The sequence below is a fragment of the Scyliorhinus torazame genome, chromosome 5 (assembly GCF_047496885.1).
Source record: "Scyliorhinus torazame isolate Kashiwa2021f chromosome 5, sScyTor2.1, whole genome shotgun sequence".
In the NCBI taxonomy this organism is placed as follows: domain Eukaryota; kingdom Metazoa; phylum Chordata; class Chondrichthyes; order Carcharhiniformes; family Scyliorhinidae; genus Scyliorhinus; species Scyliorhinus torazame.
In genome coordinates this window covers 11,081,349-11,106,283 of record NC_092711.1, presented here as the reverse complement: position 1 = coordinate 11,106,283, position 24,935 = coordinate 11,081,349, and the positions used below count along the sequence as shown (strand labels likewise).

Here is a 24,935-nt window from a genome sequence, read left to right as displayed (position 1 = left end):
GTGGCCCAGCACACGGCACTCTTACTGGTGTAAGACTTGTTAGTGATACTCTGTCCCCTTTTCAAACAGTGCTTTCCTTCCAGAAAACACTTATCTCTCTTTTGTCATCAGACAGTCTAGAGCCAGCTTTTAAAATGAAGATCGAGAGACACTTCTTTCAACCTGCGCGGTGCAAAACCCAATCCAAACTCGAAGCGAAAGTAAAACTCCGAGCCACAGCCCAGCTCCAGCCACATCACTGAAGCCATGTGATAAGACAAAAACATTTCTCCAAGGGACACTCCCGTGACACGACAGACTCTATAACCCATGCTACTCTCTGGCAGAGATCCCATTCAGTGAGAGATGTTTCCGTGTCAATGTGGAGGGGATGGGGGGAGTTATTTTGCAGGAAGTAACAGTTGCCCTCCACGATGTGACGGCACCTTCTCTCTTCTCCCTGCAGAATATGATGCGCCCCATGATACCAAAGCTGCTGATCGCGATCCAGACCCTCATTCAGCACAATCAGGTGAGCTGGTCAGTGGGAATGGGTGGCTGCTCCGTGGAACCAGGCAACCTCCAATAAAGGGGGTTAGTGAGAATATGGAATGCGCTGCCTGGGAAGGCAGTGGAGGCTGGAAACCTCACCACATTGAAAAAGCACTTGAAACATGACATACCAGGATACGGGACAACTGCTGGGAAGTGGGATTAGCGCGAGATTAGGGTAGCTATTGCCGGTGCAGACTCGATGGGCTGAAAGGCCTTCTCTGCATTGTACAAATATATGCCTCCCCACCAACTGCTGTTTCGCACGCTACTGGACAGTTTCCCCCAAGGCAGTTTCCTAGCCTACCATCAATGCCCAGAAACGGTGGGCGGCACGGTAGCGCAGTGGTTAGCACAGTTGCTTCACCGCTCCAAGGTCCCAGGTTCAATTCCTGGTTTGGATCACTGTCTGTGCGGAGTCTGCACGTCCTCCCCGTGTCTGCGTGGGTTTCCTCCGGGTGCTCCGGTTTCCTCCCACAGTTCAAAGACGTGCGGGTTAGATGATTGGCCGTGATAAATTGCCCTGAGTGTCCAAAAACGGTGGGGTGAGTTTACTGGGTTGCGGGGATAGGGTGGAGGTGTGGACTTGGGTTGGGTGCTCTTTCCAAGGGCCAGTGCAGACTGGATGGGCCGACTGGCCTCATTCTGCACTGTAAATTCTATGATTGAGAAAGCGGGGTTGACAATCCAGAACAGGAGTGGAAAGTACAGATTAATCGTAACTTTTTCTTAATTGCTGGTCACCCCGCTAATATATTTAAAAATAAATTTAGAGTACCCAATTCATTTTTTCCAATTAAGGGGCAATTTAGCGTGGCCAATCCATCTACCCTGCACATCTTTGGGTTGTGGGGGCGAAACCACGCAAACACGGGGAGAATGTGCAAACTCCACAGGGACAGTGACCCAGAGCCGGGATCGAACCTGGGACCTTGGCGCCTTGAGGCTAACCACTGCGCCGCCGTGCTGCCCTCTCCCCGATAATATTGACTGAAAGATGCACATGGATAACCTCCAAGCTCCCTGGCAGTATTATTCTCCGAGTTTGGAGATGCAGAGCTCTGACGTTCCCCTCCCCGATGCACCGTGATTGACTCGGTGGTGTGGGAAGAGAATATCAGGATTGGACGAGAGTGTTTACTTGAGTGGGAGGGTTGTAGGGCTCCGCCTCTGATCCTTAGCCCTGTCGCCTCAGTGGCAATGGGGGGTTTCTGGTGGAGCAGCCTCGATGGGCCGAATCAATTCGGTAATCGCCGTCGCTGGCAAGGATGCCCCTTAGTTGGCCCTCCAGAAGGTAGCAGCGACGACAACCAGCTGAGTGAACCGTTTAACAAGAGTTGGTAAGTGGAGCCACCTCCGGGAGATTGCAGAGCACACTCTGCAATTTCTGCAGCTCGATGGTCGCTGCTGCGTAACTACATATCTCTTCACTGCTGACTCGCCTGGCTGATTCTACCTCTCCCCCTTCCTCTCTCGACAGGATCAAGCCAGTGAGGCAATGGAAGTGTTTGACGAACTGATGGAGAGTGAAGTATCTATCATTGTGCCTTACCTGTCGCAGATAGTCCACTTCTGCTTGGAGGTCAGTGCAGCACTGTATGTCAGCTGTGAATTACACTCGAGGCATCCCCCTTCCCTCCCCAACCCATTTTACTCTTTCCTTTCCGACTTTATGGTGGGACTTCATTCTATTCATTTTGTCAAACGTGTGCATTCCTGATGAGCGTGGTTTGAATGTTGGGGCTTGCGTGTTTCTATGAAGTGAGAGGTAGCTTTTGGCTGTATGGGGAGTGCTTCACTTTGTATCTAATCCGTGCAGTCCACACCCTGATGATACAGTGTAGAGTGAGCGTTATCTGTCCTGGGAGTGCTTGATGGGGACAGTGTAGAGGGAGCTTTACTCTGTATCTAACCCCGTGCTGTACCTGTCCTGGGAGTGTTTGATGGGGACAGTGTATAGGGAGCTTTACTCTGTATCTAACCCCGTGCTGTACCTGTCCTGGGAGTGTTTGATGGGGACAGTGTAGAGGGAGCTTTACTCTGTATCTAACCCCGTGCTGTACCTGTCCTGGGAATGTTTGATGGGGACAGTGTAGAGGGAGCTTTACTCTGTATCTAACCCCGTGCTGTACCTGTCCTGGGAGTGTTTGATGGGGACAGTGTAGAGGGAGCTTTACTCTGTATCTAACCCCGTGCTGTACCTGTCCTGGGAGTGTTTGATGGGGTCAGTGTAGAGGGAGCTTTACTCTGTATCTAACGCCGTGCTGTACCTGTCCTGGGAGTGTTTGATGGGGGCAGTGTAGAGGGAGCTTTACTCTGTATCTAACCCCGTGCTGTACCTGTCCTGGGAGTGTTTGATGGGGTCAGTGTAGAGGGAGCTTTACTCTGTATCTAACGCCGTGCTGTACCTGTCCTGGGAGTGTTTGATGGGGGCAGTGTAGAGGGAGCTTTACTCTGTATCTAACCCCGTGCTGTTCCTGTCCTGGGAGTGTTTGATGGGGACAGTGTAGAGGGAGCTTTACTCTGTATCTAACCCCGTGCTGTACCTGTCCTGGGAGTGTTTGATGGGGACAGTGTAGAGGGAGCTTTACTCTGTATCTGGTGATGGGTGCCATTTTCTCTATGCTACCAGTCACCCTTTTCTGGTGCTCCTCTTCCCTGCCTGATGGCCATCAATACTGTCCGGACGGGTGAGTTCTGTAGGGTAGAACCCATTTGAAGTTAAGATAGGGAGAAGAGTTGGGAAGCAAGCTGGGTGATTTTGATTTCTATAGCACCTCCAGATGTCCTGAAGTACTTTGCTTCATGTTAAGTCTTTTGAAGTTGCTGCTGTAATGTAGTAAACTGCCACACAGGAAGATCCCACTAAGAACAATGTGATTAATGACTAAATAGTCTTGTGGAAACGATTTTGATTAAGGGCTAAATTCTAGCTGCTGTGGAGAGCCTTTCTGCACTTCTACAAATAATCTTTGACGTGCATTATGCAGTGTCTCAGTTTAATGTCTCCTATCCAAATGCAGCAACACCCGGACAATATCCAGGCTCAGACTGACAAGCGGCAAGTTACATTTGTCCCACACAAGTGTAAGGCAATGACCATCTCCCAACAAGAAGATCTAACATTCAATGGCATTACCACAGCCCCCTAAGATCTCTGCACAACTCCAATTCTCTCTGGCTACACGTCCCCCAATTTCTATCGTCCATCATTGGCGGCTGTGCCATCACCTGCCTGGGTCCCCAAGATCTGGAGTTCCTTCCCTAAATATCTCTGCCTCTCTCTCCGTCTGTCCTCTACATAGCTTGGTGTCCATGTTTGCTCCGTTGGGATGTTTTGCTGCGTTGTCAGTGCTGTGTAAATGTTTGTTCACGATGACCAAAGGAGATTCTGAAGAAGCTGTCCCGCTTTGCACTCCCCCTCTAGATTGCAGCCAACGCGATTCTCGGAGACAACATCCGAGTGAAGGCCTTGTCGTGTGTGAGCTTCCTGATCAAACTGAAAGGAAAGGTGAGAGGCGTTTTGATTGCTTCAATCTTACCCCGAGAATTGGGATGCAGTAGACAGGAAATAGATCCTTCGACCTCTTGGGTTTGGGACCAAGCCCAACCCCACACAGAAGGGACACCGCTAACTCCTCCCTGCTTCAGCTGAGGGCACTGAAGTAATGTTTGAAGATGCCTTAACTCTGAGGTGTGACTCTTATGACAGCAGGGGCACAGACTTGCACGAGTAACTGGTCTGTACCTCTCTCTGGTTGCGTTGCAGCCTAATAACGAGGAAGATAGTAAAATTAATATTCGTTTAGTTCAGGATGTTGCCTGGTATGGAGGGCATTAGCTACTGGTAGCGGTTGAATAAACTCGGTTTATTCTCACTGGAACGACGGAGGCTGAGGGGCGACCTGATAGAGGTCTACAAAATTATGAGGGGCATAGACAGAGTGGATAGTCAGAGGCTTTTCCCCAGGGTAGAGGGGTCAATTACTAGGGGGCATAGGTTTAAGGTGCGAGGGGCAAGGTTTAGAGGAGATGTACGAGGCAAGTCTTTTATTGGAGAGAAGAAGGTTAAGAGGAGACTTAATAGAGGCATACAAAATGATCAGGGGGTTAGATAGGGTGGACAGTGAGAGCCTTCTCCCGCGGATGGAAATGGCTAGCACGAGGGGACATAGCTTTAAACTGAGGGGTAATAGATATAGGACAGAGGTAGGTTCTTTACGCAAAGAGTAGTGAGGCCGTGGAATGCCCTACCTGCTACAGTAGTGAACTCGCCAACATTGAGGGCATTTAAAAGTTTATTGGATAAACATATGGATGATAATGGCATAGTGTAGGTTAGATGGCTTTTGTTTCGGTGCAGCATCGTGGGCCGAAGGGCCTGTACTGCGCTGTATTGTTCTATGTTCTATGAAACACCCGGAGAGTTTTCATCCCTCGGCCTAGTAATGCTGCCCTTCCCGTAGTGAACAGTCTGCCTGGTTCGCTCACTGTTCTGACAGTTGTGATGAATGTCGGGCTTTAGATATATCAGATTGTAAGTATTTGGTGAAGTAATGGTTCAGAGCCTGGCTTTGAGTGTGTTTGACTGCTGAAGTCATGTTTTTAACAGAAGCTTGGTTCAAAAGGCAACAAAGCTTTTCGGAGCCTGAGGTGCAATTAACCATCGCAAAACCTCGGGTTAATGCAATTTTGTTGTGATTAAGGGGATTCCCAGGGGAGTTTATTCGTTTTCAGCTTCGTGAGATGCTGTCATTGGCTGGGTGGAGCTGAGGAGAAAACATTTTTCAGTTTCAGTTCTGACTCTGGCAGAAGCCGAGACCAAGTAAGGCAGTTTGTTCTCACTGTAGGTTAGTTAAAAGAGATTAACTGTATTTAAGGCCTTGCAGACTTGTCTGAGGACTAGGGGGAGCTGATAACGTTTGAAGAGGCTTAGATAGGGAGGTTGTTTCTATTAGCAGGGGAGACTAGGACCCGGGGGCACAGCCTTAGAATAAAAGGGAGTCACTTTAGAACAGAGATGAGGAGAAATTTCTTCAGCCAGAGAGTGGTGGGTCTGTGGAATTCATTGCCACAGAGGGCGGTGGAGGCCGGGACGTTGAGTGTCTTTAAGACAGAAGTTGATAAATTCTTGATTTCTCGAGGAATTAAGGGCTATGGAGAGAGAGCGGGTAAATGGAGTTGAAATCAGCCATGATTGAATGGCGGAGTGGACTCGATGGGCCGAATGGCCTTACTTCCGCTCCTATGTCTTGTGGTCTTATGGTCTAAGATGTCCAGTTAGAGTTTCTGCAGGAGTTCGGGCCAGCTGCACGGTTCAATTCCCGTACCAGCCTCCCCGAACAGGTGCCGGAATGTGGCGACTAGGGGCTTTTCACAGTAACTTCATTGAAGCCTACTCGTGACAATAAGCGATTTTCATTTCATTTCAGTAAAGCAGTGTCAAGACATGTCTTTCTCTACGGATAACTCTGAAAAGCAAGAATTCCTCAGTGCCATTGGTATTGAGCAGTGTTCTTCAAACTTTATATCCGGGGACCCATTTTTACCAACCGGCCGACATTCGCGACCCACGCCGGCCGACCTTTGCGCCCCACGCCGGCCGACCTTTGCGCCCCACGCCGGCCGACCTTTGCGCCCCACGCCGGCCGACCTTTGCGCCCCACGCCGGCCGACCTTTGCGCCCCACGCCGGCCGACCTTTGCGCCCCACGCCGGCCGACCTTTGCGCCCCACGCCGGCCGACCTTTGCGCCCCACGCCGGCCGACCTTTGCGCCCCACGCCGGCCGACCTTTGCGCCCCACGCCGGCCGACCTTTGCGACCCACGCTGGCCGAGCTTCGCGCCCCACGCCGGCCGAGCTTCGCGCCCCACGCCGGCCGACCTTCACGACCCACGCCGGCCGAGCTTCGGGACCCACGCCGGCCGACCTTCGCGCCCCACGCCGGCCGACCTTCGCGCCCCACGCCGGCCGACCTTCGCGCCCCACGCCGGCCGACCTTCGCGCCCCACGCCGGCCGACCTTCGCGCCCCACGCCGGCCGACCTTCGCGCCCCACGCCGGCCGACCTTCGCGCCCCACGCCGGCCGACCTTCGCGCCCCACGCCGGCCGACCTTCGCGCCCCACGCCGGCCGACCTTCGCGCCCCACGCCGGCCGACCTTCGCGCCCCACGCCGGCCGACCTTCGCGCCCCACGCCGGCCGACCTTCGCGCCCCACGCCGGCCGACCTTCGCGCCCCACGCCGGCCGACCTTCGCGCCCCACTCCGGCCGAGCTTCGCGCCCCACTCCGGCCGAGCTTCGCGCCCCACGCCGGCCGACCTTCGCGCCCCACGCCGGCTGACCTTCGCGCCCCACGCCGGCTGACCTTCGCGCCCCACGCCGGCCGACCTGAGCGACCCACCATTTTCTCTTACCTTGTTTGCTGCTGACAAAAATGGAGGTAATGGTTTTGGGTCCCTTTGGCCCTCGTACTCGCTCCTCCAATGGAACCTGTTGGATGAAGGTGAAGCCTTCCAGTGTCGGAAAGAATGGAGTCTCAATCTGTCCAAAGTTCTGCATTTTTTTCCTGTAAAATTTTATCAAATAAAACCCCCCCCCCCCCCCCCCCCCCCCGGAACTTCATAAAAAAAAAAATCAAATGAATAAGATAAATGAAAAAAATCAAAATTAAATGAATTAAAAACCAGTACAGAACTTGTAAAACACAAAGCTGCAACCGTTTAAAAAAAATAGCAGCCGCACTGCGCATGCGTGCCCGATTATCGGCGCAATGCAGCTGGTTTTTTTTAACATGTTCGCGGAATGCGCATGGACGCCGATCATCGTGCGCGCATGCGCAATGCGGCCGCATTTTTATTTAACATGTTCGCAGCCGCTTGGAGCCGCCGTTACGAAAAGCCGGCTGCTGCGCGGGGATTTGCGCGATCGGGAGCGCCGCGGACAGCGGCTCTGACTTTGAAGAACACTGGTATTGAGGGCAGATTGAGAGCTGAGATGGTCTATTTTCTTGTTTAAGTGGGTGTAAAGATAGCACTAAAGGGTATTGTATGCAATGTGTTGAGTAGTATTGTTCAAGTGGTAATTCTAAACTATTTCCTTGTGATGTTAAATATATTTTAATCCTGTGTCAATAATAAAGTTTGTTTTAGTTTTACCACATCCCTATTTCTTTGGGCGATCACTCCCGGAGTGAGGAATCGTCTTTTCACAGTCTTACCCAATTAAAATAAAATATTGGGGCTTCTATCCAGTGTCCTAGCCACTGCTGGGGTCTAGGATTGTAATTCAGTGTGAGGAATGCAGACCTTCAGTACTGCCTGTTTGTGGCATTTTACAATCCGTCCCATCCCCCTGCTCTCTTTCTCTAGTTCCCTTCAACACACTGAAATCTCTACACACTATAATCATCTAATAACCTTTATTAGTGTCACAAGTAGGCTTACATTAACACTGCAATGAAGTTACTGTGAAAAGCCCCTAGTCACCACATTCCGGAGCCTGTTCTGAGAATTCAGAATGTCCAATTCACCTAACAAGCTCGTCTTTCGGGACTTGTGGGAGGAAACCAGAGCACCCGGAGGAAACCCACGCAGACACTGGGAGAACGTGCAGACTCCGCACAGACAGCGACCCAAGCCGGGAATCGATCCCGGGACCCTGGAGCTGTTAAGCAACAGTGCTAACCACTGTGCTGCCGAGCAAGGAGGAGAGAAAGCGAGATTGAGAGAGAGAGGCAAAGAGAGAGAATGAGAGACAGAAAGAGAGAGAGAGAGAGAGCAAGAGACAGAGAGGGAGTGAGAGAGAAAGAGTAAGCTTGAGAGAGAGAGAGACAACAAGAGGGAGAAATAAAGAGAGAGTGAGAGCGAAAGAGAGAGGAAACTGGAACAACCGGAGGAAACCCACGCAGACACGCCGGGGGGGGGGGGGGGAGAACGTGCAGACTCCGCACAGACAGTGACCCAAGCCTGGAATCGCATCTGGGACCCTGGAGCTGTGAAGCAGCAGTGCTAGCCGCTATGCGACCTGTTGTGCACTCCCATACCCTCTGCCACCTCGGCCCTAATGTCTGGAATTTCCACCCAAATCCCTCTGCCACCTTGCCAGTCTCTCCTCCTTCCAGTCAGTGCTTCAAATCCATCTCTTTGACCAGGTTTGTAGTTCGTATAAAACGCCCGTGAAGCACCGTGGGGACGTTTTATTGTGGAATGAACCTGAATGCCGGCTCTTCTGCTGTTGCGCCGAGCAGTGTGTTAACCGGAGTGTTGCAGCCCTGTTCTCAGCCCGTGCCTATTCTCTTGCCCAAACAGGCCATCATGAAACAGAAGCTGCTCCCCAGTATCCTGAACGTGCTGTACCCCATAATGTGTGCGCCCCCACCCGAGGGGCAAATGGATCCCGAGGATCTGGATCTGGAAGATGACATTGAGGACGAGGTCGAAGCCCAGACGCCGAAACACTTCTCTGCACAGGTAGTTGCAACATTGGGTGCAGCAGACAACCAACAGCACTGAAATTACTCTCCAGCCGAACAGCCCACTCCGCACGAGTTAAGGCGATGGATGTTGGCAGCACTCTCTCCTCAGGGATTGTTTTACTTCGGAGACCTGAGCAACATTTCAGTGCTAGGACTGAGGGTGTGCTGCACTGTCAGAGGGTCAGTACTGAGGAAGCGCCGCACTGTCAGAGGGTCAGTACTGAGGGAGTGCCGCACTGTCAGAGGGTCAGTCCTGAGGGAGAGCTGCACTGTCAGAGGGTCAGTACTGAGGGAGTGCCGCACTGTCAGAGGGTCAGTACTGAGGGAGTGCTGCACTGTCAGAGGGTCAGTTCTGAGGGAGTGCCGCACTGTCAGAGGGTCAGTACTGAGGGAGTGCCGCACTGTCAGAGGGTCAGTACTGAGGGAGCGCCGTACTGTCAGCGGGTCAGTACTGAGGGAGTGCCGCACTGTCAGAGGGTCAATACTGAGGGAGTGCCGCACTGTCAGAGGGTCAGTACTGAGGGAGTGCTGCACTGTCAGAGGGTCAGTACTGAGGGAGTGCCGCACTGTCAGAGGGTCAGTACTGAGGGAGTGCCGCACTGTCAGAGGGTCAGTACTGAGGGAGTGCCGCACTGTCAGAGGGTCAGTACTGAGGGAGTGCCGCACTGTCAGAGGGTCAGTACTGAGGGAACGCAGTACTGTCAGAGGGTCAGTACTGAGGGAACGCCACACTGTCAGAGGGTCAGTACTGAAGGAGTGCTTCACTGTTGGAGGTTCAGTACTGAGGGAGTGCCGCTCTGTCAGAGGGTCAGTACTGAGGGAGCGCAGCACTGTCCGTGGGTCAGTACTGAGGGAGTGCTGCACTGTCAGAGGGTCAGTACTGAGGGAGTGCCGCACTGTCAGAGGGTCAGTACTGAGGGAGCGCTGTACTGTCAGAGGGTCAGTACTGAGGAAGAGCTGCACTGTCAGTGGGTCTGTACTGAGGGAGTGCTGCATTGTCATAGGGTCAGTACTGACTAAGTGCTGTACAGTCAGAGGGTCAGTACTGAGGGAGTGCCGCACTGTGGAAGGGTTGTACTGAGGGAGTGCTGCACTGACAGAGGGTCATTATTGTGGGACTGCGGCACTGTCAGAAGGTGAGTACTGAGGGAGCGCCGCACTGTCAGATGGTCTGTACTGAGGGAGTGCTGCACTGTCAGAGGGTCAGTACTGAGGGTGCGCCACACTGTCAGAGGGTCAGTACTGAGGGAGTGCTGCACTGTCAGAGGTTCAGTACTGAGGGAGTGCTGCAATGTCAGAGGGTCAGTACTGAGGGAGCGCTGCACTGCCTGAGGGTCAGTACTGAGGGAGTGTTGTACTGTCATAGGGTCAGTACTGAGGGAGCGCTGCACTGCCTGAGGGTCAGTACCGTGGGAGCGCTGTACTGTCAGAGGGAGCAAGGAGGGGACATGAGCAGTATTTGGCAGGTAGGATCAAGGAAAACCCAAAAGCTTTCTGTAGGTATGTCAGGAATAAAAGAATGACTAGGGTAAGAGTAGGGCCAGTCAAGGACAGGGATGGGAAGTTGTGTGTGGAGTCTAAAGAGATAGGCAAGATACTAAATGAATATTTTTCGTCAGTATTCACTCAGGAAAAAGATAATGTTGTGGAGGAGAATGCTGAGACCCAGGCTATTAGAATAGATGGCATTGAGGTACGTAGGGAAGAGGTGTTGGCAATTCTGGACAGGCTGAAAATAGATAAGTCCCCAGGACCTGATGGGATTTATCCTAGGATTCTCTGGGAAGCCAGGGAAGAGATTGCTGGGCCTTTGGCTTTGATTTTTATGTCATCATTGGCTACAGGAATAGTGCCAGAGGACTGGAGGATAGCAAATGTGGTCCCTTTGTTCAAGAAGGGGAGTAGAGACAACCCTGGCAACTATAGACCGGTGAGCCTCACGTCAGTTGTGGGTAAAGTCTTGGAGGGGATTATAAGAGACAAGATTTATAATCATCTAGATAGGAATAATATGATTGGGGTAGTCAGCATGGCTTTGTGAAGGGTAGGTCATGCCTCACAAACCTTATCGAGTTCTTTGAGAAGGTGACTGAACAGATAGACGAGGGTAGAGCAGTTGATGTGGTGTATATGGATTTCAGTAAAGCGTTTGATAAGGTTCCCCACGGTAGGCTACTGCAGAAAATACGGAGGCTGGGGATTGAGGGTGATTTAGAGATGTGGATCAGAAATTGGCTAGCTGAAAGAAGACAGGGTGGTGGTTGATGGGAAATGTTCAGAATGGAGTTCAGTTACAAGTGGCATACCACAAGGATCTGTTCTGGGGTTGTTGCTGTTTGTCATTTTTATCAATGACCTAGAGGAGGGCGCAGAAGGGTGGGTGAGTAAATTTGCAGACGACACTAAAGTCGGTGGTGTTGTCGACAGTGCGGAAGGATGTTGCAGGTTACAGAGGGACATAGATAAGCTGCAGAGCTGGGCTGAGAGGTGGCAAATGGAGTTTAATGTAGAGAAGTGTGAGGTGATTCACTTTGGAAGGAATAACAGGAATGCGGAATATTTGGCTAATGGTAAAGTTCTTGGAAGTGTGGATGAGCAGAGGGATCTCGGTGTCCATGGACATAGATCCCTGAAAGTTGCCACCCAGGTTGATAGGGTTGTGAAGAAGGCCTATGGAGTGTTGGCCTTTATTGGTAGAGGGATTGAGTTCCGGAGTCGGGAGGTCATGTTGCAGCTGTACAAAACTCTTGTACGGCCGCATTTGGAGTATTGCGTACAGTTCTGGTCACCGCATTATAGGAAGGACGTGGACGCTTTGGAGCGGGCGCAGAGGAGATTTACCAGGATGTTGCCTGGTATGGAGGGAAAATCTTATGAGGAAAGGCTGATGGACTTGAGGTTGTTTTCGTTAGAGAGAAGAAGGTTAAGAGGAGACTTAATAGAGGCATACAAAATGATCAGGGGGTTAGATAGGGTGGACAGTGAGAACCTTCTCCCGCGGATGGAAATGACTAGTACGAGGGGACATAGCCTTAAACTGAGGGGTAATAGATATAGGACAGAGGTCAGAGGTAGGTTCTTTACGCAAAGAGTGGTGAGGCCGTGGAATGCCCTACCTGCAACAGTAGTGAACTCGCCAACATTGAGGGCATTTAAAAGTTTATTGGATAAGCATATGGATGATAATCGCATAGTGTAGGTTAGATGGCTTTTGTCTTTTGACTTCCCATGTCGGTGCAACTTCGTGGGCCGAAGGGCCTGCACTGCGCTGTATCGTTCTATGCTCTATGTCAGAGGGTCAGTACTGAGGGAGTACCGCACTGTCAGAGGGTCAGTACTGAGGGAGCGCCCCACTGTCAGAGGGTCAGTACTGAAGGAGCGCCCCACTGTCAGAGGGTCAGTACTGAGGGAGCGCCCCACTGTCAGAGGGTCAGTACTGAGGGAGTGCCGCACTGTGGAAGGGTTGGTACTGAGGGAATGCTGCACTGTCCGAGGCTCAGTCCTGAGGGAGTGCTGCACTGTCTGATGGTCATTACTGTGGGAGTGCTGCACTGTCAGAGGGTCAGTCCTGAGGGAGCGCCGCACTGTCAGAGGGTCAGTACTGAGGGAGTGCCGCACTGTGGAAGGGTTGGTACTGAGGGAGTGCTGCACTGTCCGAGGCTCAGTCCTGAGGGAGTGCTGCACTGTCTGATGGTCATTACTGTGGGAGTGCTGCACTGTCAGAGGGTCAGTCCTGAGGGAGCGCCGCACTGTCAGAGGTTCAGTACTGAGGGAGTGGGGCACTGTCAGAGGGTCAGTACTGAGGGAGTGCCGCACTGTCAGAGGGTCAGTACTGAGGGAGTGCCACACTGTCAGAGGATCAGTACTGAGGGAGTGCCGCACTGTCGGAGGGTCAGTATTGAGGGAGTGCCGCACTGTCAGAGGGTCAGTGCTGAGGGAGCGCCGTACTGTCAGAGGGTCAGTACTGAGGGAGTGCCGCACTGTCAGAGGGTCAGTACTGAGGGAGTGCTGCACTGTCAGAGGGTCAGTACTGAGGGAGTGCCGCACTGTCAGAGGGTCAGTTCTGAGGGAGTGCCGCACTGTCAAAAGGTCAGTACTGAGGGAGCGCCGCACTGTCAGAGGGACAGTCCTGAGGGAGTGCCGCACTGTCAGAGGGTCAGTACTGAGGGAGCGCCGCTCTGTCAGAGGGTCAGTACTGATGGAGTGCCGCACTGTCAGAGGGTCAGTACTGAGGGAGCGCTGCACTGTCAGAGTGTCAGTACTGAGGGAATGCTGCACTGTCAGAGGGTCAGTACTGAGGGAGCGCCGCACTGTCAGAGGGTCAGTACTGAGGGAGTGCCGCACTGTCAGAGGGTCAGTGCTGAGGAAGTGCCGCACTGTCAGAGGGTCAGTACTGAGGGAGTTCCGCACTGTCGAGAGTGTTAGTACTGAGGGAGTGCCGCACTGTCAGAGGGTCAGTATTGAGGGAGCGCCGCACTGTCAGAGGGTCAGTATTGTGGGCGTGCCGCACTGTCAGAGGGTCAGTACTGAGGGAGTGCCGCACTGTCAGAGGGTCAGTACTGAGGGAGTCCCGCACTGTCAGAGGGACAGTACTGAGGGAGTCTGCACTGTCAGAGGGTCAGTACTGAGGGAGCGCCGCACTGTCAGAGGGTCAGTACTGAGGGAGTGCCGCACTGTCAGAGGGTCAGTATTGAGGGAGCGCCGCACTGTCAGAGGGTCAGTATTGTGGGCGTGCCGCACTGTCAGAGGGTCAGTACTGAGGGAGTGCCGCACTGTCAGAGGGTCAGTACTGAGGGAGTCCCGCACTGTCAGAGGGACAGTACTGAGGGAGTCTGCACTGTCAGAGGGTCAGTACTGAGGGAGCGCCGCACTGTCAGAGGGTCAGTACTGAGGGAGTGCCGCACTGTCAGAGGGTCAGTACTGAGGGAGTGCTGTTAGGTATATGGTGTTTTGAATTGAGACATTAGCAATTGATGAACACACGCACACGGTGTCACAGAAGCAGCCACACCTTCCTCTTGTTGCGAGTGTTGTCCTCCTGAATAGACCATACTGTTGGGTAATATGTATTGACAGATTCCCAAGACACAGCAAGGCAACACTGCTGTGGCCTGGTTAGAAGGATCTCACTTGTCTTCCCGTGTGATCCGGAATATCGTCTGTGCAAAGGAGCCTTGGATCCACGCGTGCTGTTAAAATGGCCCCGCTGTATCTCTGAGTGTAGTCTCTGAATGTGCTCGTCTTTCACCACAGCCCCACAGTGACCAAAACGTCCCACTTGTGCGCTTGCCTAGGATGGCTGCTCTCGATTTGATAGCCGTCTGAAACATCTCTCTCCTCTTCTCGCAGGTGATCGACATGCTGGCTCTCCATCTGCCTCCAGAGAAACTTTTTGCCCAGTTGGTGAGTTGAAACGCGACCTCGACGAGTGGGCCTGGGATGGGCAATAAAACTGGGCCTTGGCATCGATGTCACGTCCTGTAAATTAAACCTGAGCACGTTACCAGTTCCCAGCAGCCCCCTTCTTCCTGGAGGTTAGAAATTGTTTATTCGATCTGGAAAATAACTTGCCTTAGTTATAACTTAGCCATGCAGTCTGATAGCACAGAGATGGATGCCCCAGCCTGACTGAGCATTATCGGGTGAGGTCTGGCACAAAGCAAATTGGCCCAACCTATCTGATTGGAGGGCTGTGACTAGTGGTATTCCACAGGGATCAGTGCTGGGACCTTTGCTGTCTGTAGTATATATAAATGATTTGGAGGAAAATGTAACTGGTCTGATTAGTAAGTTTGCAGACGACACAAAGGTTGGTGGATTTGCGGACAGCGATGAGGACTGTCAGAGGATACAGCAGGATTTAGATTGTCTGGAGACTTGGGCGGAGAGATGGCAGATGGAGTTTATTCCGGACAAATGTGAGGTAATGCATTTTGGAAGGTCTAATGCAGGTAGGGAATATACAGTGAATGGTAGAACCCTCAAGAGTATTGAAAGTCAGAGAGATCTAGGTGCACAGATCCACAGGTCATTGAAAGGGGCAACACAGGTGGAGAAGGTAGTCAAGAAGGCATACGGCATGCTTGCCTTCATTGGCCGGGGCATTGAGTATAAGAATTGGCAAGTCATGTTGCAGCTGTGTAGAACCTTAGTTAGGCCACACTTGGAGTATAGTGTTCAATTCTGGTCGCCACACTACCAAAAGGATGTGGAGGCTTTAGAGAGGATGCAGAAGAGATTTACCAGGATGTTGCCTGGTATGGAGGGCATTAGCTATGAGGAGCGGTTGAATAAACTCGGTTTGTTCTCACTGGAACGAAGGAGGTTGAGGGACGACCCGATAGAGGTCTACAAAATTATGAGGGGCAAGACAGAGTGGATAGTCAGAGGCTTTTCCCCGGGGTAGAGGGGTCAATTACTAGGGGGCAGAGGTTTAAGGTGAGAGGGGCAAGGTTTAGAGTAGATGTACGAGGCAAGTTTTTTTACACAGAGGGTAGTGGGTGCCTGGAACTCGCTACCGGAGGAGGTGGTGGAAGCAGGGACGATAGTGACGTTTAAGGGGCATCTTGACAAATACATGAATAGGATGAGAAAGAGAGGGATACGGACTCAGGAAGTGTAGAAGATTGTAGTTTAGTCGGGCAGCATGGTCGGCACGGGCTTGGAGGGCCGAAGGGCCTGTTCCTGTGCTGTACATTTCTTTGTTCTTTGTTCTTTATCCGTGGATGGTGGGTCTCATTTCAGACTGGAATATTTGTGGGAGCATTAGGCTTTGTTGTAATATCTCTGTCCTCGATGCCAATCACTCTCAATTTGATCTGATTCTCTGTGTTTCCCTCTGGTAGACTCCGCTGATGGAGCCAGCACTGAGGAGCGATAACCCGTATGAACGGAAGGCAGGGCTGATGAGCATGGCCGTGTTGGCAGAAGGTTGCGCAGACCACATTCGCCAAAAGTGAGTTTGACCAACTGAGTTTGCAACAGAAAGCTATCAGTAACCTCCAGAAAGATCCATGGATGACAGTGTAAAGATTAATCAGTACGTACTGTAATAGGGATATAGACTCCGTGTAAACACCAGTCAGTACGCACTGTAATAGGGATATAGACTCGGTGTAAACACCCGTCAGTACGCACTGTAATAGGGATATAGACTCAGTGTAAACACCCGTCAGTACGCACTGTAATAGGGATATAGACTCAGTGTAAACACTCGTCAGTACACACTGTAATGGGGATATAGACTCAGTGTAGACACCCGTCAGTACGCACTGTAATCGGGAAATAGACTCAATGTAAACGCCCGTCAGTACGCACTGGAATAGGGATATAGACTCAGTGTAAACACCCGTCAGTACGCACTGTAATAGGGATATAGACTCAGTGTAAACACCCGTCAGTACGCACTGTAATAGGGATATAGACTCAGTGTAAACACCCGTCAGCACGCACTGTATTAGGGATATAGACTCAGTGTAAACACCCGTCAGTACGCACGGTAATAGGGATATAGACTCAGTGTAAACACCCGTCAGTACGCACTGTAATAGGGATATAGACTCGGTGTAACACCCGTCAGTGCGCACTGTAATAGTGATATAGACTCAGTGTAAACACCCGTCAGTACGCACTGTAATAGGGATATAGACTCAGTGTAAACACCCGTCAGTACGCACTGTAATAGGGATATAGACTCAGTGTAAACACCCGTCAGTACGCACTGTAATAGAGATATAGACTCGGTGTAAACACCCATCATAGAACATAGAACGATACAGCGCAGAACAGGCCCTTCGGCCCACGATGTTGCACCGACATGTAAACACCCGTCAGTACGCACTGTAATTGGGGGCGGGATTCTCTGACCCTCACGCTGGGTCGTAGAATCGCCGGGGGCAAGCGTGAATCCCGCCCCCGCCATGTCCCGAAGTCTCCGCCACCAGAGATTCGGCGGGGGCAGGAATCACGTCGCGCCGGTTGGCGGGGGCGGGAATTGCGCCGGTCGGCGGGTCCACCCCCGCCGATTCTCCAGCCCGCGATGGTCCGAAATCCCTCTGCTGTAATGCCTGTCCCGCCAGCGTGGATTAAACCACCTTTTGAACGGCGGGACAAGGCGGCGCGGGCGGGCTCCGGGGTCCTGGGGGGACACGGGGCGATCTGGCCCCGGGGGGTGCCCCCACGGTGGCCTGGCCCGCGATCGGGGCACACCGATCCGCTGGTGGGCCTGTGCCGTAGGGACACTCTTTTTCTTCCGCCTTCGCCATGGTCTTCACTGTGGCAGAGGCGGAAGAGACCGCCTCCCCTGCGCATGCGCGGGGCTGACGTCAGCAGCTGCTGACGCTCCCGCGCATGCGTCGCCCGGCGAAGATCTTTCGGCCCCGGCTGGCGTGGCGCCAAAGGCCTTTCCCACCAGCCGGCGGAGCGCAAACCACTCCGGCGTGGTCCTAGCCCTCAAGGTGAGGGCTTGGCCCCTTTCCATGCCTTTGGGGCGGCCCGACGCCGGAGTGATTCCTGCCACTCCATTACGCCGGAATCTCCCGCCCCGCCCCGTGACATAGACTCGGTGTAAACACCCGTCAGGATGCACTGTAATAGGGATATAGTCTCAGTATAAACTCCGTCTGTACACACTGTAATGGGGATGTGGACTCGCTGGGTCGCTCCTGTGGGCACTGACTATGCTTGAAAAATCTTGTGTGCCTGTGAATCTGTGAAATGTTATTTTGTACTGGTTTGATTTACAGACATCTACATCCCATGCTGCACTGCATGTGTCAAGCGCTCACAGACCAGAGCCAGGTGGTCCGTAACGCAGCCCTCTTTGCCCTCGGGCAGTTCTCTGAATTTCTGCAGGTAGAGAAAAGGCTTTAAAATTCCAGTGCGCACTCAAGTCAGTTACAAAGTGATTCTTAATCATTTTAATTTGCTTTTCCTGTTTCCCTCTCACTAGCTGCTTTAGTTGGGAGGGTGGGTGAGTGCGATTTTATTTCAATGTTCATCGTAGTCTGTCATCTTATGGGTACTCTTGGGCTCGCGGTGTCTCACTCTCCCTCCACGTTGCTTCTTTTTGCTTCATGCTTGCGCGGAGTCATGGATGCTTCATTCTGTCACTTGTCTTTATCAAATTGCAGTGTTTTTTAAAATCGTGCGGTAGTTCCGCTTTCAGCTTTCACAATGCCTTCTCGGTGCGTTTCGATGCTTTATTTCACGTCTTTCCCCCCCCCCTTTGTCTCTTCCTTCCTCCACCCACCCTGCACCACCCACAGCCCGACATCAGTAAATATTCTGACGAGATCATGCCTCTTCTCCTGAACTACCTGGGCACAATTGACAACTCGAAGGGTGGCCATCTCACAAAAGCTTACTACGCACTGGAGAATTTTGTGGAGAATCTGGGTGAGTGAAAAATGAAATGAAAATTGCTTATTGTCACAAGGAGGCTTCAAATGAAGTTACAGTGGAAAGACCCTAGTCACCACATTCCGGTGCCTGTTCGGGGAGGCTGGTACGGGAATTGTGCACGCGATTTGGAGCATCCCCTGATTGAAAATGTGCAGGAAGTTCTGGTATGTTTTGCAGGAGTTGGAAGGCAGTTGCTTTTTTTGGCTTTTCCCCCCGCTTGCTTCAAGCTCGAGGCAAATAGTTGGCTTCCTCTGAACTGGATTGGATTAGATTTGTTTATTGTCACATGTACCGAGGTACAGTGAAAAGTATTTTTCTGCGAGCAGCTCAACAGATCATTAAGTACATGGGAAGAAAAGGGAATAAAAGAAAATACATAATAGGGCAACACAGCATATACAATGTAACTACATAAGCACTGGCATCGGATGAAGCATACAGGGTGTAGTGTTAATGAGGTCAGTCCACAAGAGGGTCATTTAGGAGTCTGGTAACAGTGGGGAAGAAGCTGTTTTTGAGTCAGTTCGTGCGTGTTCTCAGACTTCTGTATCTCCTGCCCGATGGAAGAAGTTGGAAGAGTGAGTAAGCCGGGTGGGAGGGGTCTTTGATTATGCTGCCCGCTTTCCCCAGGCAGCGGGAGGTGTAGATGGAGTCAATGAATGGGAGGCAGGTTCGTGTGATGGACTGGGCGGTGTTCACGACTCTCTGAAGTTTCTTGCGGTCCTGGGCCGAGCAGTTGCCATACCAGGCTGTGAAGCAGCCCGATAGGATGCTTTCTATGGTGCATCTGTAAAAGTTGGTAAGAGTCAATGTGGACAGGCCGAATTTCCTTAGTTTCCCGAGGAAGTATAGGCACTGTTGTGCTTTCTTGGTGGTAGCATTGATGTGGGTGGACCAGGACAGATTTTTTTAGATGTGCACTCCTAGGAATTTGAAACTGAACTTTAAACTTGCGTGTGGATCAGATGTACACACAGGAACAGTGAAGAATGCTGTTCCATCCTCCAAAGCCTCTGGAAGAGAGGAAAGCAGCACACTGACGCATCAAAAAACATCAGGCTAAAATTCCCAAGTTGAGTTTATTGATAGATAAATTTATGCAGAGGTCAGAACTGTCAATAGGGTAGAGCTATTAACCTGGAGCGAAGTCTCGTTGACGGTGCCTTCTTCCTCGATTAGCCAGCTCTGTGGGGCTGCCCTTGTTAATTCCATTCTGAACTCTTCAAACATGACCATAGCATTTCCAACAATGGCTTCTCTTTCCAACGCCACACAATTGTCTTTAGATAACACTGTGAAAATATCCCAGTCGCTGCGCTCCGGCGCCTGTTCGGATACACAGAGGGAGAATTCAGAATGTCCAATTCACCTAACAAGCTCGTCTTTCGGGACTTGTGGGAGGAAACCGGAGCACCCGGAGGAAACCCACGCAGACACGGGGAGAACGTGCAGGCTCCGTGCTGACAGGGACCCCCAAGTCGGGAATCGAACCCGGGTCCTTGGCGCCGTGGAGCTACAGTGCTACCCACTGTGCTACCGTGCTGCCCATGTTTAATGGATGGCCAGTGCTCCAGATGTGGCCTGACCAGAGGTTTAAGGATGGTCAGAGCTCCAGATGTGGCCTCACCAGACAGCTAAAGGATGGTCAGTGCTCCAGATGTGGCCTGACCGGAGGTTTAGCGGATGGTCAGTGTTTAACTGCCTTTTTGTCTTGTTGGGTCTGCTGTGCAGGGAAGAAGATTGAACCATACCTGCCCACGTTGATGGAGAGGATGCTGACTGCACTCTGTTCGTCCAGCAGCAACCGTGAGAAGGAATTGGCAGTCAGCGCAATCGGTGCTATCGGTGAGTAAAGATCGCCACTTCCAAACGTCCCTGCACCAAATCGTCACTGTCTCTCACCACTGAGAACGCGTTCCCCTTATTTACTGTTATTCAAACCATGAATGATGTTCAACACTATTTCGCCGCAGTATCCATAACACTGTTAACACTTTCCCAATCTCTGATCTTCCCATTCCGATCTCTTCAACTGCCTCAGCGAGCGCTGCCAAGGAGGCCCTGCTCCCCTACTTCGAAGCGGTTATCGTGCAGCTGAAAGGATACTTGGTGAACACGAGCGAGGAGCTGCGTCAGGTTCAGATCCAATCACTAGGTAGGACTTCCTTTCCTGGTGTTGTCGGCGAATCAGCAAGGAGGGTGGGTGTGCGGAGATGGTTGCTCAATCGCCCCCCAGTTCTCAATCGGCAGAAGGCTCATCGAACTGGAAAGTGATGTTCGAACGCACAGGTTCCTTCGCACATTCACTCCAGTTCCGAATATTATCGATGTATTTTAAGCGTCTCTTACCCATTTCATTGAGGGTAAGGTTCCCACACTCCCTGGACCATCACTGCGAGAATATTCCTCCGATGGAGAGTCACTACCTAATGGACTGTTGCACTGTCAGAGGGTCAGTACTGAGGGAGTGCTGCACTGTCGGAAGGTCAGTACTGAGGGAGTGCTGCACTGTCGGAAGGTCAGTACTGAGGGAGTGCCGCACTGTCAGAGAGTCAGTACTGAGGGAGTGCCGCACTGTCAGAGGGTCAGTACTGAGGGAGTGCCGCACTGTCAGAGGGTCAGTACTGAGAGGGTGCCGCACTGTCAGAGGGTCAGTACTGAGGGAGTGCCGCACTGTCAGAGAGTCAGTACTGAGAGGGCGCTGCACTGTCAGAGGGTCAGTACTGAGGGAGCGCCGCACTGTCAGAGGGTCAGTACTGAGGGAGTGCCTCACTGTCAGAGGGTCAGTACTGAGGGAGTGCTGCACTGTCAGAGGGTCAGTACTGAGGGAGTGCCGCACTGTCAGAGGGTCAGCACAGAGGGAGTGCCTCACTGTCCGAGGTTCAGCACTGAGGGAGTGCCGCACTGTCAGAGGGTCAGTGCAGAGGAAGCGCCGCACTGTCGGAGGGTCAGTGCTGACGGAGCACTGCACTGTCAGAGGGTCAGTACTGAGGGAGTGCCGCACTGTCAGCGGGTCAGTAATGAGGGAGTGCCGCACTGTCAGAGGGTCAGTACTGAGGGAGTGCTGCACTGTCAGAGGGTCAGTACTGAGGGAGCGCAGCACTGTCAGAAGGTCAGTACTGAGATAGTGCTGCACTGTCAGAGGGTCAGTACTGAGGGAGTGCTGCACTGCGAGAGGGTCAGTACTGAGGGAGTGCCGCACTGTCAGAGGGTCAGTACTGAGGGAGTGGTACACTGTCAGAGGGTCAGTACTGAGGGAGTGGTACACTGTCAGAGGGTCAGTACTGAGGGAGTGCCGCACTGCCAGAGGTCGGTACTGAGGGAGCGCCGCACTGTCTGAGTGTCAGTACTGAGGGAGTGCTGCACTGTGGGAGGGTCAGTACTGAGGTAGTGCTGCACTGTCAGAGGTCAGTACTGAGGGAGCACCGCACTGTCAGAGGGTCAGTACTGAGGAAGTGCTGCACTGTCAGAGAATCAGTACTGAGGGAGCGCCGCACTGTCAGAGAGTCAGTACTGAGGGAGTGCTGCACTTCCAGAGGGTCAGTACTGCGGGAGTGCCGCACTGTCAGAGTGTCAGTACTGAGGGAGCGCCGCACTCTCAGAGGGTCAGTACTGAGGGAGTGCTGCACTGTCGGAGGGTCAGTACTGAGGGAGTGCTGCACTGTCAGAGGGTCAGTACTGAGGGAGTGCCGCACTGTCGGGGTCAGTACTGACGGAGTGCTGCACTGCCAGAGGGTCAGTACTGAGGGAGTTCCGCACTGTCAGAGGGTCAGTACTGAGGGAGTGCCGGTGTGTCAGAGGGTCAGTCCTGAGGGAGTGCCGCACTGTCAGAGGGTCAGTACTGAGGGAGTGCTGCCCTGTCAGTGGGTCAGTACTGAGGGAGCGACGCACTGTCAGAGAGTCAGTACTGAGGGAGCGCCGCACTGTCAGCGGGTCAGTACTGAGGGAGTGCCGCACTGTCAGAGGGTCAGTACTGAGGGAGTGCTGCACTGTCAGAGGGTCAGTACTGAGGGAGCGCAGCACTGTCAGAAGGTCAGTACTGAGGGAGTGCTGCACTGTCAGGGGGTCAGTACTGAGGAGGCACCGCACTGTCAGAGGGTCAGTACTGAGGGAGAGCCGCACTGTCGGAGGGTCAGTACAGAGGGAGTGCCGCACTGTCAGAGGGTCAGTACTGAGGGAGCGCCGCACTGTCAGAGGGTCAGTACTGAGGGAGTGCCGCACTGTCAGAGGGTCAGTACTGAGGGAGTGCTGCATTGTCAGAGGGTCAGTACTGACGGAGAGACTCACTGTCAGAGGGTGAGTACTGAGGGAGTGCCGCACTGTCAGAGAGACAGTACTGAGGGAGAGCTTCACTGTCAGAGGGTGAGTACTGAGGGAGTGCTGCACTGTCAGAGGGTTTATACTGAGGGAGTGCTGCATTGTCAGAGGGTCAGTACTGAGGGAGTGCTGCATTGTCAGAGGGTCAGTACTGAGGGAGAGCTTCACTGTCAGAGGGTGAGTACTGAGGGAGTGCTGCACTGTCAGAGGGTTTATACTGAGGGAGTGCTGCATTGTCAGAGGGTCAGTACTGAGGGAGTGCCGCATTGTCAGAGGGTCAGTACTGAGGGAGTGCTGCACTGTCAGAGGGTCAGTACTGAGGGAGTGCCGCACTGTCAGAGGGTCAGTACTGAGGGAGTGCCGCACTGTCAGAGGGTCAGTACCGAGGGAGCGCCTCACTGTCCGAGGGTAGGTACATAGGGAGTGCTGCACTGTCAGAGGGTCAGTACTGAGGGAGCGCCGCACTGTCAGAGGGTCAGTACTGAGGGAGTGCCGCACTGTCAGAGGGTCAGGATTGAGGGAGTGCCGCACTGTCAGAGGGTCAGTACCGAGGGAGCGCCTCACTGTCCGAGGGTAGGTACATAGGGAGTGCTGCACTGTCAGAGGGTCAGTACTGAGGGAGTGCTGCATTGTCAGTGGATCAGTACTGAGGGAGTGCCGCCTGTCAGAGGGTCAGTACTGAGGGAGCGCCTCACTTTCCGAGGGTAGGTACATAGGGAGTGCTGCACTGTCAGAGGGTCAGTACTGAGGGAGTGCTGCATTGTCAGTGGATCAGCACTGAGGGAGTGCCGCACTGTCAGAGGGTCAGTACTGAGGGAGCGCCGCACTGTCAGAGGGTCAGTACTGAGGGAGTGCCGCACTGTCAGAGGGTCAGTACTGAGGGAGTGCCGCACTGTCAGACGGTCAGTACTGAGGGAGTTCCGCACTGTCAGAGGGTCAGTACTGAGGGAGTGCCGCACTGTCAGACGGACAGTGCTGAGGGAGCGCCGCACTGTCAGAGGGTCAGTACTGAGGGAGTGCCGCCCTGTGGGAGGGTCAGTACTGAGGTAGTGCTGCACTGTCAGAGGGTCAGTACTGAGGGAGTGCTGCACTGTGGGAGGGTCAGTACTGAGGGAGTGCTGCACTGTGGGAGGGTCAGTACTGAGGTAGTGCTGCACTGTCAGAGGTCAGTACTGAGGGAGCACCGCACTGTCAGAGGGTCAGTACTGAGGAAGTGCTGCACTGTCAGAGAGTCAGTACTGAGGGAGCGCCGCACTGTCAGAGAGTCAGTACTGAGGGAGTGCTGCACTTCCAGAGGGTCAGTACTGCGGGAGTGCCGCACTGTCAGAGTGTCAGTACTGAGGGAGCGCCGCACTGTCAGAGGGTCAGTACTGAGGGAGTGCCGCACTGTCAGAGGGTCAGTACTGAGGGAGTGCCGCACTGTCAGACGGTCAGTACTGAGGGAGTGCTGCACTGTCGGAAGGTCAGTACTGAGGGAGTGCCGCACTGTCAGAGAGTCAGTACTGAGGGAGTGCCGCACTGTCAGAGGGTCAGTACTGAGGGAGTGCCGCACTGTCAGAGGGTCAGTACTGAGAGGGTGCCGCACTGTCAGAGGGTCAGTACTGAGGGAGTGCCGCACTGTCAGAGAGTCAGTACTGAGAGGGCGCTGCACTGTCAGAGGGTCAGTACTGAGGGAGCGCCGCACTGTCAGAGGGTCAGTACTGAGGGAGTGCCTCACTGTCAGAGGGTCAGTACTGAGGGAGTGCTGCACTGTCAGAGGGTCAGTACTGAGGGAGTGCCGCACTGTCAGAGGGTCAGCACAGAGGGAGTGCCTCACTGTCCGAGGTTCAGCACTGAGGGAGTGCCGCACTGTCAGAGGGTCAGTGCAGAGGAAGCGCCGCACTGTCGGAGGGTCAGTGCTGACGGAGCACTGCACTGTCAGAGGGTCAGTACTGAGGGAGTGCCGCACTGTCAGCGGGTCAGTACTGAGGGAGTGCCGCACTGTCAGAGGGTCAGTACTGAGGGAGTGCTGCACTGTCAGAGGGTCAGTACTGAGGGAGCGCAGCACTGTCAGAAGGTCAGTACTGAGGTAGTGCTGCACTGTCAGAGGGTCAGTACTGAGGGAGTGCTGCACTGCGAGAGGGTCAGTACTGAGGGAGTGCCGCACTGTCAGAGGGTCAGTACTGAGGGAGTGGTACACTGTCAGAGGGTCAGTACTGAGGGAGTGGTAC

At 53.1% G+C, this 24,935-nt stretch overlaps 1 protein-coding gene across 1 annotated transcript in view; it reads left to right on the top strand.

The window, feature by feature from the left end:
* ipo4 (importin 4) overlaps nt 1-24,935 on the top strand; it is a 186,908-nt gene that overhangs the window by 20,840 nt on the left and 141,133 nt on the right. The window contains exons 7-16 of the mRNA XM_072501599.1: nt 446-511; nt 2,012-2,113; nt 3,959-4,042; nt 8,840-9,001; nt 14,356-14,409; nt 15,852-15,961; nt 17,751-17,859; nt 18,273-18,402; nt 20,140-20,253; nt 20,450-20,563. Of these exons, the coding sequence (XP_072357700.1) occupies nt 446-511; nt 2,012-2,113; nt 3,959-4,042; nt 8,840-9,001; nt 14,356-14,409; nt 15,852-15,961; nt 17,751-17,859; nt 18,273-18,402; nt 20,140-20,253; nt 20,450-20,563 (1,045 nt within the window). The remainder of the gene's footprint in view (nt 1-445; nt 512-2,011; nt 2,114-3,958; nt 4,043-8,839; nt 9,002-14,355; nt 14,410-15,851; nt 15,962-17,750; nt 17,860-18,272; nt 18,403-20,139; nt 20,254-20,449; nt 20,564-24,935) is intronic.